Below are 16,898 nucleotides of genomic sequence, written 5' to 3'. Positions count from 1 at the left end.
ACAGTACATTACTGCAACAAATATTAAGGCACTTTAACTTAAAAATATGCTTTCTTTCTGCCTTAAAATTGTAAGTTGACTGAAGTTGTACTGCACTGAAGATAAATCAGCAGACGTCTGTCTCTTTGTTAAGTTGAATCCCCTAATTGTTGACCGTATCTGATTATTACGTAATAACTTTTTAGAATACTTTCAAGACAGTCATCAGCGAATCAAAGGTATTTACATTTGTTTTAATCAAATATATATATATATATATATAACTGTAAATGTTTTCCAATTAGAGGCATGGTTTCTGAGGAGTTAACTCAAACACGCATTTGAATGTAAAGCGTTTTAATAAATTAATGAATTTTCAAACCTTGATGCGGCCAATTAATTAAACCTCTCAACTCATAATTTTAAGTCACAAAACATGAACTCAGGATTGTTATTTCTGAAGCTGAAAAGTAGCAATTTGTTGAAACGAACAAATACACCTCTATACAATGATTTCACTAAACTACACTATGAGAATTATCTTACAGATTTTAGGGAAAAGGAAACAACAGAAGAGCTACTTTGCCGCTAGCTTTAAATAGACTCGTACACAACATAACAAGGGAGAGTGGAGAACACTATTCAATAGACCAATCACTACAGAAGGCAAAAATGATGAAATGCATGGTGTTCTCTGCAAACTGGGGGGGGGGGGGGGGGGGGGGGGGGGGGGGTAGTCGAACAGCATAGACATGGTATCATCATGCCACATTTAGTGGCTCTACTGCACATGTGCTTGTTGGTTGGCAAGGGTCCTCTTCTTGTATCTGTTTGATGCCTAGTCTCCCTTTCCCTGTGGCAACATTTGGGGAACATCTCCATTGCACCGCGTCGGCGGCTGCTCTTCCTGTCTGGCTGCACTGGGCAGGGAGAGTGCAGAGATGCTGGCAGTCTGTGTGTCAGGAACCTTTTCGCTAAGAGCAGCCTTTATGCTGGCGGCAGCAACACTATCGCTGCTGCCAGCCGGAGGAGCAGGAGCCCCACCGGCTGCGTCTGGGTCAGCTGCAGCCACTGCAGCGAGACCGGAGGCCCCAGAATCTCCCTGCTCAGACGCCCGAAGTCTCTTCATGAGGGTGGTCACTCTGACAGCTTTCTGTGAGTCATACAAATATGCTAGGGTCAAATTAAGTGACACGACACACGTTATGGATGGATCCTGATGCACGCTCTGAGGGTTCTGAATGATATGAATGACATTTTGAAATATGAAGGTGTGCAGTTGTTGCTGCTTTGGTGGTGTTCCTCCTTCTACTTTGATCACTAACTTTTTTTTTGTTATATCTTTTAGGCTAAATTCATATTCTAATCCCCAATAGCATGCAACAATATAAAATAAACCTTGTTTTAAACTTTAAGTCAAATTGAATGAGGGGAAAAACTATAAATTGTTATCGCAACTTATTGTAGTTGTCATGGTTGCTAATAGCAGTGAATACTGTGTGTATATTAATATGTATTCAGTTTAGAATAGTGGTAATATGAAGAAAATTATATATTATTTTATGTACAGCAAATCCAAAGTATTGCAAAAAAGACAGTGCGGTCCTCTTACTTCGAGACTCGGGTCCTGATCATGAATATTTTGAATAAAATGTGCGATGATTAATGATATATGAGCAACAGTGTATGAGATATATGAAAAACAATACCTTCCATTTGGCTTTGGCAAAGTTCTTTTCTATTTGTGCACAAACGCCATCCTTGATGTTCTTGTCAGAGGCAGCATTTCCAGAAATCCTGAGAGAAGGAACAAGAGGACTCTTTTTTTTTTGTTCCAGCATGTAATTCTATTTGTGGTTCCTGTATTACAAAGTTCATCCCTTAAGTTTTGTGTGTCCATTTATATAATATCACCATTCATGGGCAATAGCTTCCTGTGCAGTCAATCGCTGATCTTGGTCCACTTCCATCAAAGATGCCACTAAGTTTTTGGCTGTAAAAAAAAAAATGAAATAAACAACATTTAAACTTGCTTGCCAAAATCCCAACTCTGAACACATCATCTGTGAAATATGATTAAATTGATACGCATTTGAGTAAACTAATTATCTCTTACCGGAATCTGAAATGTCATCCCAATATGGTGAGTCAAACTCGTAGTCCCCTGACAAAATCTTTAGGAAAAGATTCTTATCACGATCATCATCTTCATCAGCATCGTCATAGAAAGGAGGGTTTCCAGACAATCTATTGAGTTGGCAGAATGAGAGCATTACAGGACAACGTGCATCACTTAAATATACATTAGACAAATGACTAGCAGTATATCTGTGAGCACTTACAGTATATACATGGTGACACCTATGGCCCAACAGTCAACAGGTCTTCCATATCGCTGCCTCCCGACCACCTCAGGAGCTGAGCAACAGAATGGAAACGTTTTTGTTTTTATATGACGACACACATATCGGCTGAACTTAGTTAAAACTGCATTCAGGTCACTTACCAAGATATTCTGGGGTTCCGCATGGGTCCTTGATGAGTCCATTTTCCAGTTTTGCCAACTGGAAGTCACTGATAACAATTTTGGAGTGCTTCAAACGATTAAAGTACACCAGGTTCTCCAGCTGTATGAGGAAACAAATGCAGGTTAATCGAACTGGAAAGCATCCCCAAAGAGCGGTTATTATATAGATATATATATCATATATAACTTGTTTGGCCTGGGTGGAAATGCTACTTTTTTTTCCACTAGGTGTCAGCAGTGTAATATACCTTAAGATTTCTGTGGACAATTTTCAGAGAGTGCAGGTACGCTACAGCTTCCAACACCTGCCTCATAACATTGCTGGTGTCCCTCTCGGAGTAGTATCCTTGATCTAAGATCCAGTCAAACACCTCTCTGCCTGTAGCGCTGGAGAGACGGGACATCCAAAATGGAATGCGCGTCACTTATTGAACGACAACGCGGCCGGGGAAGTGCGGCGCAAACCAGTCTGCGCCAACATTTATCTCAAGTGCCTCTAATAATACTCACAGCTCCAGAAAAAGGAAGTACTCTTTCTTGGTTTCAAAAGTGTCAACCAGCTGGAGGATGTTATGATGTTTTATCCTTTTGGAAAGCAGAAAAAAAGGGGGACAGAGTAATAGGAGGGGGAGGAGAAGAGAGGGATGTAAGTGGGGATAAAAATGAGCAATAAGTAGAGTCAATGCGTAGTACAAGCTATAGAGCCATATGGTCTCACATTGGAAATTCAGGTCTGTTAAGGTCAAATTAGTAACTGATGTTATTTTGTTAACCGTAACAAAAATCTACAATATCATCACACTCCTCCTTGTGTATTACCAGGACAGTTCCTCGGGCATCTATACTGAGGAGGACTTCACTTACATCTTTAAGATCATTATCTCATTCTTGGCAGCTTTCCTCACTTTCCTTCCGTCCTTTTTGTGGAACTTTTTACAGGTGTACATTTTCAAGGTGTTCCTGTCCTTCGCCCGGAATATCTCACAAAACTCCTCTCTGTGAAAATGAGGAAAAGAAGAAACGTGCAATCATCATTTTTGGGCAGATCTCTTTGAAAGTCTTCCCTTCGACGTTACGACGTCGATGTACTCACGATTTAACAATTTGTCCGAGGTCATATTTGTCAGCCACCTCTGAGGGATTGTTGTAATCCTTCTTCTCCCCGAGTGTCAGACAACCAAATGGCATGGCAGCTCGTGCCCTATAGCCAGGGAATGTCCTGCCACAACACAACCTGTTGAAACATTTGCAACATGTTACAATAGTAGAGTACAAAGTGGATCTGAAACACAGGTGAGCGCCTGAAGCCCACAGAGCTTGAGTCGTGTGCTCATTACTGTATGACATAAAACAATATTACTGTAAATGTAAAAGAAGGAGAAGAAGTTGCTTTACAGAGAAATAAACAGTTTAATTAATGGGAGTATTAGAAATGGGGGAAACTGTTGCTCAGTGAAGGCGCTTAAAACAAAATGAATGCAGTAAATCGATGCACACATTTACAGGGAGCAGTGTGGGCACATGGCTATTTCTTCCTCTGAAGCCTTCTTGATCATACATATGAGAATTGGTAAGTGTAATTGAGCTGGTGGGAGCAAATTATTTCAAATTACCACAAGAGAAATTTTTTTGAATAACATAATCATCCTCAGTGAACTCTATCAGACTGCCAGGCTTGTTTATTTCCACTCTGCAGTGAGTCAGCTCTGTACTGCAGCAGCAGCAGCAGCTGTAGCATTATTCATCTGTCTGCTTTCTACAGGAACAATATTCAGATGAACTTGACCCTGTGCTGTTGCTGTAACTTTTGTCTCCTCTTTTTTTTTTTTTTTTATCTTGAAAGAATATGGAAAGTTGTGGAAGCCGGAGGAACAAACGTAGAAGACTTTTTGCGTATTAATTAATGCAAGTCGGTGAAAGATGAAGTTGTAACTGCCCACAGTCATAATGCTTCAGACCAGACCACCGGTTTCATATTCGCTGAGGTGCTCCTCACAATCAACTGATAACGACATGTTTGAAAATTGAGTCAGCATAACAACTATATGAATTACAAACTACTGCATGATCACATCAAATATGCCCTGTTTAATATGCAGCAGTATGGATAACATATTGTATCATAGTGTGCAGTTTGAGATATAATTTAGTTTAAATACAAATATAGTTACATCGTTGATGCAAAAATATAAAAAAAACAATATTGCCATGAAGCAGAGCTGCTCGCTGATTTGCAACATTGCCCACAATGGATTGATGCAACTAGGTGTAAAGTGATGCCACAATGTTTATGGTATGGACACAGTCTATGATGGTAGACAAATGTATAATCTCCGAGTATATCTTTTCTTATTATCCAACCATACCATACTTTGTACTCAAATACAGTGTAAAAAAAATGATATTTACACTCTAAGTCAAACTGCAAGGTAACACATGTGAACACACTGCAGGATAAATATATTATAAATAACATTTCTAACTGTAATAAAAAGGCCAATAAATGAAGTTCACCCACATGAAGTCCTTTAACACGTTTTTATGCCAATTTCACAGTCTCACTAAATACATAAATTAATAAAATAACACAACCCGCTGCTTTATTCCCACAATGAAACCTGAAGAACTCTTGCACCATGACCATAGGGGGATGTAACTCTGGCTTATTTGATATAACGTGTTTTTCTGATGTAGCTTGAGCAATTAGGCCTTCAGTGTTTCGAATGAAATGTATAATTCTTTAGTAACTTTCTGACACACGCATCCTAGTTACAAGGGAACCATTTCGGCGCAGTCAACTGCAGGAGTTACAACGTTAAAATGAGGTCGACTCGAATCGCAGCAGCTGCACATCAGAGTACTATATGGGTCCACCACTAGCAGCTAAATACAGTATTACTGGTGAAACAGGATGCTTGTATGGGAAAAGAGACCCACTTTTTTTTGGCAGGCCTCACAGAAGAAAAGGCAGCCAGCACAAGGGAGTGGGAGTAGAACAAAATTCTGACTGAGGTGCTGTCTGGAGCCTCAGTCAAGACCCCATCAGAGGCTTTAGCATCCATCGGCAGTACAACAAAGAGTGATCTTATAAATAAGAAGAAAAAAAAAACGATTTGAAGACTGCGATAAGGAGGTGGTCTATTTATGTGCTTTATTACTGTGTATTACTTGCAGGCAACGACGCAGAAGGTCTCATGGTAGAAGATCTCGTGTTTTGTGAATCAAGAGAAAGCCCTTTAGTTGGAGACAGTAGGCTGTGGTGTGTGCCGTGTGCTACTGCCCACAAGGGGACTCATTACTCTACGATCCAGTCTTCTCAGATCTCTGCTGTGGAGCTCATTATAAAAAGTGTTAACTTGTGCAAATTGCTTGGTTATTATAACTTAAGAGAGTTTGTTGCCGCTGATGTTCCTCATTTTAGCCTCTTTATTGATACTAATTTAATGGAGCTTATCTGTCTTTGATTCCACATACAGCAGGGAGAAAAGAATACTGAGGTTTTGATTCATTTTTGGATACAATCCTATACATTGATAACAGGTTATTGAAGTAGCTGTGCTCCAGTGCTTCAGGTCTCTCTCTTACCCCAAAGACAGAAGACCTTTTCTTGACATGGGAAAGGTAAACGTGTGTCACTGTATCGAGTCAAGTCTTTAAACCTGCCAGTCAGTTCGTATTGAATACTTGTCTTTCAACAATTTTCATAAGACGTCACTACAGTACCTCAACATGTTCATTGGACTGAGAGAAATAATCCGACATTGGTAACTTTACCCTTTCTGTTATGAAAAGCTGCCAAGCCATTAGTATGAAGTGTGAAATGACGACAAGTATGCGCTCAAATGGAGAACTCGTTTCTCAAGGACAGGCATGTCACGCATCAACAGAAACGCTGCGTTAAACCATCTTCTGCCAGAAGATTTACACAAGCAAAACAAGACACAATTTTAGTACATTTATGGTAATACCTCCATCCAATAAGTGCTCAACCCAATAACAAGATTTGTTACTTGCATCTGATGCTATCCAAGTTTCTTAGCAGGGCCAAGTATGTACTGATCTTCATTTGGGTTATTGCCAAAAAAAAAAGAGCATCAAGAAGTGACAAACAAAAATTCCCTGCCATGTTCAATACCTATTGAATTCGTAAAAGTGGTGCAGTGAATATCAAACAGATGCTGCATTTTTTACAGAGGTAAAATACAGTTTAATACAAATTAATTTATGTAATTTTGATTTTTTTTTTTCATATTAGGCTACTGATAATCTGAAATTTCAAAATGGAAACCATCAGGTGTTGTGTTAAACTTGGGTGCTGTAATCCAAAATATAAAAGAATAGTAAGGATTAGTCGGAAGTGGTCCAGAAGGAGGTCGACTTGTGTGGTAGTTGGAGAGCAGGTGAGCTCACAGTTTTTGCCTAAGGTTTACATCTCTAACGTCTGTCTGTCGATCATACAGCTTACCTCCCACAGACAAAACGATTCTTAACTTAACACAAACTGAGCAAACAATGCAGAAGTCTATTCATACCACTGATTCATCAACTGTAATGCATGTCACTGCAAGCAGAAACCGCCACTGTTTCTAAGTCACTATAGTAAAGAGTTAGCCACACGCCACTTCAAAAATGAGCCAGACTTGCTTTAATCTTTTCGGTGCATTTGGAATAACTAAAGGAATAAAGTCTCCTCTATTCAGCCATTACATGTATTGTTTAAGTTCATCCCACACAATGATTTTTTTACTCGGGGCTGTATTTGTTTCCAGAAGTAAAGAACACATTGTGACTAAAGAGGGTCGGAGAATATTGCTACTGAACTACTGAAACACAGTCCATCTCTCAGTGCGGCGCTCTAGTCCAAACAATGAGGTACTGTGTGTCAGAACGCCACTTGTCTGATCGATGTGTGGCGCACAACAGCATGCCCGTCTGTCCTGAAGAGGAGGGCTGTTGGTTGACAATTAGTCTGGAGTACGATAAGCATCACATGCGCCGACCAAATCCCATCTTCTGCATGATCCCTGGAGAACAATACCCGCACTCACCCTAGTGTGTTCTGGCTCTCGCCCTAAATTCGCACAACAGAATTATTTCTTTTAATAATAAATGCCTCGCTCCTGTGCCGTGATCCTCGATCAAACCAATACAAGCAGATGACGATGATGCACGCAAGATATGATATTAACACTACTCCTCATTTCCTTTTTGTCATGCCTAAAGTCTTCAGTAATGATTTTCAAGGTGTATTCAATTTACAGACGTCATCAGATTAGTGGTCACATTTGAAAGGGTTTGAACCAAATGTAAAAGAAATGTCTGAGTAATATTTCTGAGTAATATTTCTTCTCAACTACACTTTGGCCTCTGATTCGCAAAAAATAACCACACCACCGAATAGCCAGCTCCCAAAGACGCACAATACCCTGCATGACAGGCAGAGTTAAGAGGCGAGACTAATGCGAGACTGTTATTTCAATCATCCCCCCTCCCAATGAATCATCCCTTCACCTGTTCTTGGAAGCTTGACTCACAGTGCCACGGTGCACCAAACACTAAACACTAAGAATGATAAGTCAGACACAATTTTGCACGCACTTGTCCCCCCCCCCCCCCCCCCCCCCCTCATTTCAAAGCAATCTTGGAGATAAAAGGCTGCTCTCCTTCACCAGAAGAAGAAAAAGATAGATAACACTTGACTATTGCTGAATCAGGGCTCTTTTATCTTTGCCTTTTGAAAGATCCGAATGAAGTGTTCTTCACTAATGGGAATCTAAATGCTGTTCCAAATTCAGACTGTCGTCGCATTGTGAAAACTTACCTATGGACACCCATGGAGGATAATGACAAACGCAGAGCTGTTGCATTTGATAATCACATTTCAAATCTGTATCCAATTAATATTCCAGTACCATAAAGAAGGTAAAGGTAAAACCTCTTCAATTTAGATTCTTCTGTTTTCAAGTAACATAATAACATACAAACTATAAGACCTAGAGTCATATTGCAAACATTATCAATTTGCATAATGTCTTCTATAGTAAAATAGAGTCATGTTTTTTAAATGATGACTTACTGCATGGTTTAATGAACAATGTAACGAGAGTTATAATGAGAGAAAGCCATCGCGGCTGGGCTTCTGAGGTAGGGGTAACTGGCCTACTGCCACCTAGACCAGCGTTCAGATCAGCTTTTCCAAGCACTTAAGGTTATATTTGTGGGTGTTATGGAATAAAACCAGCTTGTGTACACTTATTAAGAGCAAAATGACCATTGCCCCCAAGGACAACAGAGGGGCTGGCAGTAACAGGAGCAATGTTTACAAAATGGCTACAACTACTAAATCAGGGACAAAAATTGAATTTGGTCTACTCACAAGAGTGGAACAGAATGTTCACACCGTTCATGCTGTCGTCAAAGTTGTCAAAGGTATAGCCTATGTGGAATTAATTAGGAATCAAATAGGAATGAAAAATGGTTGCATAAAGGTATGTTTTCACAGTTAATAACGTCACGATTGAATTAATTATTGCATAATTGTTCTGGTCCTGGTGTGATTGTGATGCATGGGGTTTGGCCATAGACTGTGTTTGGCACTTGGACATTGACAAATCCCACTTTTGGATCCACTATCCAATAGATTTGAAATCCTGTTCAACTTCTTATGTCTTTGTCCTTTTGAACTCTAATGAGAACGTTGCAATGTCTGTTTGCACAATGTTTAAAACATCTTAGCCACTTGGACTCCATCTTTCCTAAAACGATGATGCGATTTGGCTGTAATGGCGTTCAATAACATTCCAAGTGGCTTAACAGAGGTGCTAAATCCAATCTAAAATTCACACTTTAAAAGTCTTAATTTAGGGCAGGGTGACATGGATGCACTGCAACTATTTTGATGCATGTATTAAAGGTTCTCTCTTCGATAATCAGACCATTACTATAGCAGCAAACAGCCAGATCTAGGGAAGAACTGTTTACCTGAGCACAAAATGAAGTCCCTCTCCCTCTGTGTGCGTTGTGATCCTGAGTTTCTCTGTGCTTTGTTAACATAGCCTGCCAGCTGGCCGTGCGCGCCTTACAGTGCATCTTAATGCATGTGAGCACGCCCCACCGGTTGGCTCACGGCCACCGCTCTGCTCCGCGCTCATCCGGCGGCGGTTACTGCAGATGACGCCGTCCTGACCGACGGTTTTAAAACACCGTAAGCTCTGTCGCCGCTTGCGCTGTCAGCACCATTGGCTCAGCACCAGGCTCAGTCGCCGCCATGTTGGGTCCCGTTGAGAGGCAATATGCATAATCAATTATGTGTATGTGTATTGTTTACTGTTGTTATAGTTGGCTGTATGTCCTAGTAGCACTTTGTAAGTGTGCAAGGTGGAACATGTTATGTTAAGAGGACATTGATGAGGTAGCCTGTCAACTGAAATTCCTTAATAAGCACCTTCTGAATGCAGTTTGGGAACAAGATCCATCTCAATTAACCTGAAAAAAAAATCAATAAGCTGTTAGATCACTGAATGAAGATGTAGGTTTTTTATTTGCTTCATAACAGCACACGCGGTTATGATTATGCTTGGTAGCATAATCATTATTTTAGCTATTTTAGAACTCGGGTTTGTCGGTCAAAGTCATGTCAGACGGCGGCAGCAGGCCTGAGAGAGCCGCGGATTTGGCAACAGGCGAGCCTCTTCAAAGTGAACGGCTTGGTGACAGGGGGCAGATGGTGGTGGTGGTGATGTTCAAGCCAAATTTTAAAGCCTGTAATGCCTCATTTATGGCCTAAATGTTGCACTTTCTTAGCTGTGAACACAAAGAACACATTCACACCTCTAATTTTCAAGGACATTATATCAGACTTGAGCAGAAGCAGAGAAACGTGTCCAAAAAAAGAAAAGGAACATTTCGACGAAGCATGAATCGGTCCTTCTTTGTGCTTGAATCTGCTATGCATTGAGTCGACCATTCATCTCTTCTTGGGCATCACTGGCTGAGCTGACCAGTTTCTTTCTGATGTTGTTTTGTTGCCATGGTCACCAAGTGCTACTGTATGCACCACTGTCTGTGCAGAATAGCTCTCTGTGTACTCATGGACATCTCTGCCCAAGACCACTGACACTGCATGTGGCTGAAACTCAAACACAGTTTGCAAAACAAAAATCCAGAATACCAGCCAAACTATTAATAACAAATAATTGTTTTTGCATCTATTAATTTGACCATGTCAATCTGAAAACACTGTGTGCCCCAGTTATCTGACGGCTGCATTTATGTATTAACTACAGCTGAATGCCCGATGACACACAGGAAACAAATTCAATTTAGTGTGACGCCTGTTACACAAACAAAAGGCTGAAACTCTATTCAAATAAGCCTCCTAGATGTTCTATTCAATGATGTCTTTCACTGTTTCTCAGAAGGACCCATCAAGGCTAAGGGGAAAAGAAAAAAAACAGTCGCTTGGACAAAGGTGCAAACAAAGGTGTGCGGCAGTATTTTTGAATAGCAGCAGAACACAGAGCAGCTTATTGTAAATCAGGGGTTACATCACTATCGGTTTCCTTAAACATTAGCTCTTGTTTAATTCATAAACAAGCCATGAATATTTCCAACAGCATCAACTTTTCTCTATAAACCCCCGACGAAGTGTTTCCTGTTCTCAGTGGGCTCCAACACAAGATTCTTTCTCATCACATCTACTGACTGCCAGTGCAGCAGGGTTCCCAAACTTTTTTTTGCACAGTTTACATGCATGTCAGACTATCGATGTGAAGCCCTGTGATTAATCGAAGTGCATTTTCCCAAATGCTGAAATTCCCAACACTGGAGCCCTTGCAACGGAAGGACCTCTGTGTGTGTCTCTCTTTTATGGTTTATTCAGCAGATGACAGGCAGCCTCACACCCTGACTTGTCAGAGCACTTGCCCTCCATCCTCCTGGGGTGTATGAAGTAGTGGCTTAGCGTTGTTCAAAGTAAGTGGCTATGGCAAACACGAGCTCTGCGGGTGTGAAATGATGATAAATAATGACAAGGAAGGCAGGGACACCGCGAGACTGTAAGACTGAAAATGTGAACTGAACGAGGTGCTGCAGTCTGAGACGCACGAGCCTTATGTAAATCCGAAGCGCAGTTTGAGCAAGTCTTTGTGAACTGTAACGCTCAGGTTGTGAATGGACTTGTTGAGCGGCTCGCAATGAGCAGAAATATGCGCAAACTTTGCCTTTAACAAGCAACACAGGTGTGCCCGTAATGTAACGTGTGGTAATGCGCTGACAACCTTCACCGCTCAAGCAGCTGGACAGTTTACGCACGGTAGGCTGTTTGCGCATCGCCCAGGTTAGGTTGATGTTGCAGAAAACTACTGCGTCCTTCTTAAATCACGTGAGCACGTCTGATGTTTTAACCCGAAAAAATGTGTTATCGTCGCAAAAGTTTTCGAAACCAATCACGCGTCTTCCGTTTTTCAGACGCGAGGTGCAGGTCAAGACGTCAATTACTGCATGAATGAAGCTCAGAGAACGATCCTCGACATTCTGATGTTAAACCAAAGATTACGCAAATTGCGTCTACTTACCTTCAATGAAGTAAACTGGTAATAATCAATAATCCAGCTATATCTCTTATTTCAGTATTTTTTCCTGTTGCCGCTTCACTTTTTCTTCCACTGCTTTTACAGTCAGCGAGCCTGGAGAGAGATTTAGGATCCTCGAGCATTTCCAACAAGTCAGCTTGTTCACGGGAGTATTACGTGAACGTGTGATGGTAACAGCGGGCTATGATGCAGGAAGGAGGGGAAGAGTGTGTGCGACATGCACCACTACAACGTGTGTGCATGTGTGTGTGTGTGTGTGTGTGTGTGTGTGTGTGTGTGTGCACAGCAGTGCAGCAAATGTTTTGATAATAGTATCATCATTTTAGCACGGTCAAAAGTTTTATTTTTCTCAGAGTTGGTTATTATCATTCAACGACATCATTTGGTCCCAGAATAAGAGCATGTTATCGCCCAAAAAAAACAACCTATTCATTATTCCTTGCACACTCAAAAAGCTCCATCTCGGATCTCTTCCGACAGATGGCTATGTGGTCATGGGTTTGTTTGTTCGCTGATTTTCAATTATCAGCAGCAGTGGTTCCCTTTGATTTTAGAGAGACCAAGACAGAGGCAGGATGGCGCATTGATGTTTATTATAATGAACTTACGTCATTTGATTTAAGACAAAGTATCACATAGTTTATCATGAAAGTTAAATAATAGAAGATGAACAAAATTAGTAGTCACAGCACCATGGGGGCAGGAAGGTAGAAAACACTGGTTGACCTTACATAATGCAAGTAAGTTATGATAATACCTGTTGGTCCACAGGGGGGAAAAAAAATGCAATATGTTGGAGAAACAACCAACGTATATTAATTTAAAACTGTACTAAAATGAACTGAAACCCCAGACTTCTTGGAGGCTATGAAAATGCATTTCCAAAGCAGCTTGGTCTTATAAGCATTCCATATGATACATGGACTACGCCGTCTTCAGAGTTGATGCATGACAGAAATGGACCTGTAGAAAAATACTAAGCATTGTCTCTCTTCTCTTTAGGTGATGGCTAAGCCCCTGGAGAGATGATGAAGTGAGGTAGAAACAACATTAACACCCTAATGCACACCTTCAACCTCTTCACTGTATGTGTGTGTGTGTGTGTGTGTGTGTGTGTTTTAATCATGCGTTATGGACGAGACTGCAATGTCCACGTGTCATGTTTCATGGGGCTTAATGTATTCTGTTGTAACATTTCTGTGAAAAATGTACATTTTTGGAAGCAGACAGCATTGAAAACATTGTTTTTTTTATGTTAACACGTGTCTTAAAAATCTCCAAAAGCTGTAGATCTTTAATTCACAGAGACCTCTGTGTGCATGCGACAGCTGAGCAGTTTCAAGAGAGAAAACCGATCCGACCATCAGCAGCACGTTGCACTTCTGTACAGGTATACAGAGGCTGGGGATTTTATCTGGTAGGCAGACTCTGTAGCATTGGCTTATGTAACATGAGTGTCTCTTCCTAAAATGAGTAATGCTGCTAAAAGGCCATTGGGATAACAGGAAAGAGAGTGGTGGAGCATCTTTAACCTGCTCCCCACCTACCCACCAAAACACCTACTCTCTCTTTTCTGACTCCCGGTATCACACAGCTCACCAGAACTCACGGTTGCCTTCGCAGTACAGGTTGTATCACAAATCTGAGTCCTGGAATCCCTTATATCACTGTCATTATTTTAGAGCTGGGAAGTTTATAATCCTCCTCAAATCCTCCGCTGCAGGAGGGAGTCAATCACAGCGGTCTAAATTTAAGTCTAAAAGTGTATTTCAGACATCTGCCTGGGATTGGAAACCTGCATTTTAATGGGGAAAGGCAAATTGTTTAAAGGTAAAAGTACACTTGGAAATAGAAGTGTAACCCCAGTGACACAGTTGCTAAAGTAGAATGAAAGCATTTATTCACCAACAGCAGTTAGGAGTTGGGGAGTTTGTGAAATGACAAATAGTGCTCATGCACACCCTATATTTGAATATCCTTCAGATAAAAGGTGAGGCAACTCCGTTTTCGGAGACAGCTCCGAGATATTGCCAGAAGCACAAATATGTCTAGCACAAGTCATGAATGATAGACATAAGATGACAGCATCGAGACGTAACTCTCCAGCTTCTTCTCTGAGCTGCCGACCACCTCATGAGTGCGAAGGATTTTTATAAAATTCTGCAAAATATGTCTTAAGTCACATTCTCATTTGTTTATGCTCTGATAATCAATGTCTTTGCACTTAACAACAGCTAAATTGCCATTGACATCCACAATTTTGGTGCGCTGTCACCATAGTAACAGCCTCTTCGGGGACATAGATATTGCAGTGTTTAGTGCCATGTGATAAAAATGTAATAAAAAAACATTTTGCACGAACAAATCACACGGCGAGGATTCCTAAAGCAACATTTAGGAGTGTTTTAAAATATGTGAGACTCAAGGAGTATTTGCAATATTATGATTATTGCTAAATTCAAATTAAAACTGGAGAGTCCGCATAATCATATTAGAGGATTTAATGAGTCTTGTAGTCAGAATAACGTTGTATCCCTTGGTCTTTCTCTGGTCTTTGACTCACTCAACTATAGATCTTCCGTTGTCATTTACTAGGCACAATTCTAATTAAGTTAACCTGTTTATCTCAATGGTTTAAGGTGTGCCATGAAGTCACTTCAAATTGTCTCAGTCACTTGCATTCAGTCATTTGAAAGTAGATCCACATGGAATTTTGACCTTCAACAGCTGCCTGATAAATGAGAAACTGGTAAAGTGTTGCTGTTTAGGTGACGCAACATGCAGGATCCCTACACTTCATAATTTATTAGCCATCACTCAAGGCATTTTTTTTTTTTTTAACCACAAATAGTTCAGTGGAGATTAAAATATTTTTCTCGGTGCCTCCCAATAAAGAACAATACATCCAATATCTCATGCAGCACATTCCTCTAATTTGATTCACATCCGTTGTAATTATCCACAGGAGCGCTTTTTAGTCTGTCATACAGTAGAAGCATACGCAAATACGGGATCTGCGTCACAAAGCTCGCAGGCAGTACCTCGCTGTGCGTCTCTGAAACTATCAATGCTCTGCTCATCCTTATGTTACCATGGCTGCATCTAGTTTATCCAGCGTTTGTAAGTCTATGAATGGACTCGAGTGACTCCCCTGCTTCACTGTTTCAACATGTCTGTCTTCTTGCCTGAAATCCCTGACAGTCTCTTCTTGGAGGATATACACAAATACATGTGTGTGTATGTATGTGTGTGTATAAATGTATATATAAATATATATATATATATCCATATATACAGTATATATAAAAAATGATCCCTCTTAACTCACACTGTCTCAGAGCCAGACCTGACATGGATTGATCCTGGTGCAGTTTCCCTTGTTTTAGGAATATTCCAGCAACAGGTGATTGTAAATTTAAAAAAAAAAAAAAAAATCAGAATACGATAAATTATCACTTAGGTCAAATGATTGTTTTAATAAAATATGATTAATTTTCCTTCTTCTTAGCGCAGGATTGGCCCTGAAATCCTATTCTGACCAAAATATTTTTTTCTCCACATTCATGTTCCGAAGCTTGTAAAAGATGAGTCAACTTATAGTTCAACTTAGTTGTCATAGAAACCAAAACCAATAGTCATGGGGTCTGTGATGGAAACCTTTGAAGGGCTGAATGCATGCTTCTCACAAGCATCAGCGGAGACCTTGACAGCTCGTGAAGCTGTTTCTGACGAAATTGTAAAGGTTTCCTATAAGAGTTCTGATTATACAACATGTAAGATGTTATTAATGCTAAAAGTGAATACATAAACATCAAAAATACATAAAATCATTACTGTTCAAATTCAGAATACTCTAATATAATGAATCATGTAAAAGACTGCAGCTATTTGACCTGTTGGTGCACGTGAGCGTGCCACACTGGCTTGGTCATAGCCACTAGCACTGCACTCCAAAAGCCAAAAGCGTAGCACCCGCCCTCCGGTTCCCCCTCGAGTAAACGCTGCTAGCCTGTTCTGGGCTGTTAGCACCGTGAGCTGCGAGCCACCGGCTCAGCCGTCGCCTTGTTGAGAGCCGCTGAGAAGCAATAGACATGCTCCCCATCTCGTATATGTCGCACCTTTACGTATTCACTGATACATTTTGAAATATTTTTTTGGGGATGAATGAATGCGTAACTAAAGCAGCTACATAATTTAGACATATTTAAGTTCTGAGATTCTGAGTCAAGTTGTAAGCATGCAGCATTTTACATGAACAAGGAACAGAGTGTTGTTTTATTCTTGTACCCACATGGCTGATTGCACTTATTGTAAGTAGTGTAAATGTAATGTAATAACATTTTAGAATGATGACATTTGTGTTTTTGCAAATTGCAGCTGCTTGCTTGAGTTGTTTCATCAAGTGTTTTTGAATGAATTCTAACACTACATCTGTAAAATAAATAGTCTATTTTGATAGTAAAACTGCTGAAATTTTTCTTTGGATTATCCAGACTTATAACAGTGACATGTTGCATTTCAAATTTTAAAATGGCTCAGAATGGCTTTTTGATCACCCCCATTATTGGAAATATAGCTCAGAAAGTAAATAAAACCAAAATTTTAGTGCAAAGTGCAAAAATGTGTTGTTTTTTGGAATGTGGTGAAGATCATCTCGATAGTTGGAGAAGTCACGTGTTTTTTTGGGGTTTTTTTTACTGTTTTTCCTTCCATACAGGGAGGAGGCACAGTGTCACAGATGATACTCTCACACTTCAAGCAGAACATTTGGTGCTCTTTGAGGTTACCATAGCTACCAC

The 16,898-nt window shown here is 40.4% G+C and overlaps 1 protein-coding gene across 1 annotated transcript; it reads right to left on the bottom strand.

Moving 5' to 3' along the window:
- Positions 1-698: 698 nt before the first annotated feature.
- LOC137873787 (caM kinase-like vesicle-associated protein) lies at positions 699-12,335 on the bottom strand. The gene is made up of 11 exons (XM_068712189.1): positions 12,082-12,335; positions 3,600-3,740; positions 3,371-3,502; positions 3,017-3,091; positions 2,755-2,893; positions 2,486-2,606; positions 2,322-2,397; positions 2,096-2,226; positions 1,894-1,972; positions 1,689-1,776; positions 699-1,132 (listed from the first exon to the last, which is right to left on the bottom strand). Exons 2-11 carry the CDS (start codon positions 3,692-3,694, stop codon positions 818-820), a joined length of 1,251 nt encoding a protein of 416 aa, XP_068568290.1. The 5' UTR covers positions 3,695-3,740; positions 12,082-12,335; the 3' UTR covers positions 699-817.
- Positions 12,336-16,898: the final 4,563 nt, after the last annotated feature.

The sequence above is a fragment of the Cebidichthys violaceus genome, unplaced genomic scaffold, assembly GCF_023349555.1.
Source record: "Cebidichthys violaceus isolate CVI_PGR_0920_01 unplaced genomic scaffold, fCebVio1.0.p SCAF_17, whole genome shotgun sequence".
Lineage (NCBI taxonomy): Eukaryota > Metazoa > Chordata > Actinopteri > Perciformes > Stichaeidae > Cebidichthys > Cebidichthys violaceus.
Note: the sequence above shows the minus strand (reverse complement) of the source record. Positions and strands in the feature narration are given on the sequence as shown.

Bases quoted from the DNA above. Each gene is read 5' to 3' on its own strand.
- LOC137873787 (XM_068712189.1), bottom strand. From the start codon at position 3,694: ATGCCATTTGGTTGTCTGACACTCGGGGAGAAGAAGGATTACAACAAT. The intron at 2,607-2,754 runs GTATATTACACT...TTCCTCATACAG, and splicing joins TTGTCCACAGAAATCTTAAG to CTGGAGAACCTGGTGTACTT. The intron at 2,227-2,321 runs GTAAGTGCTCAC...CCAACTCAATAG, and splicing joins GGTGTCACCATGTATATACT to ATTGTCTGGAAACCCTCCTT.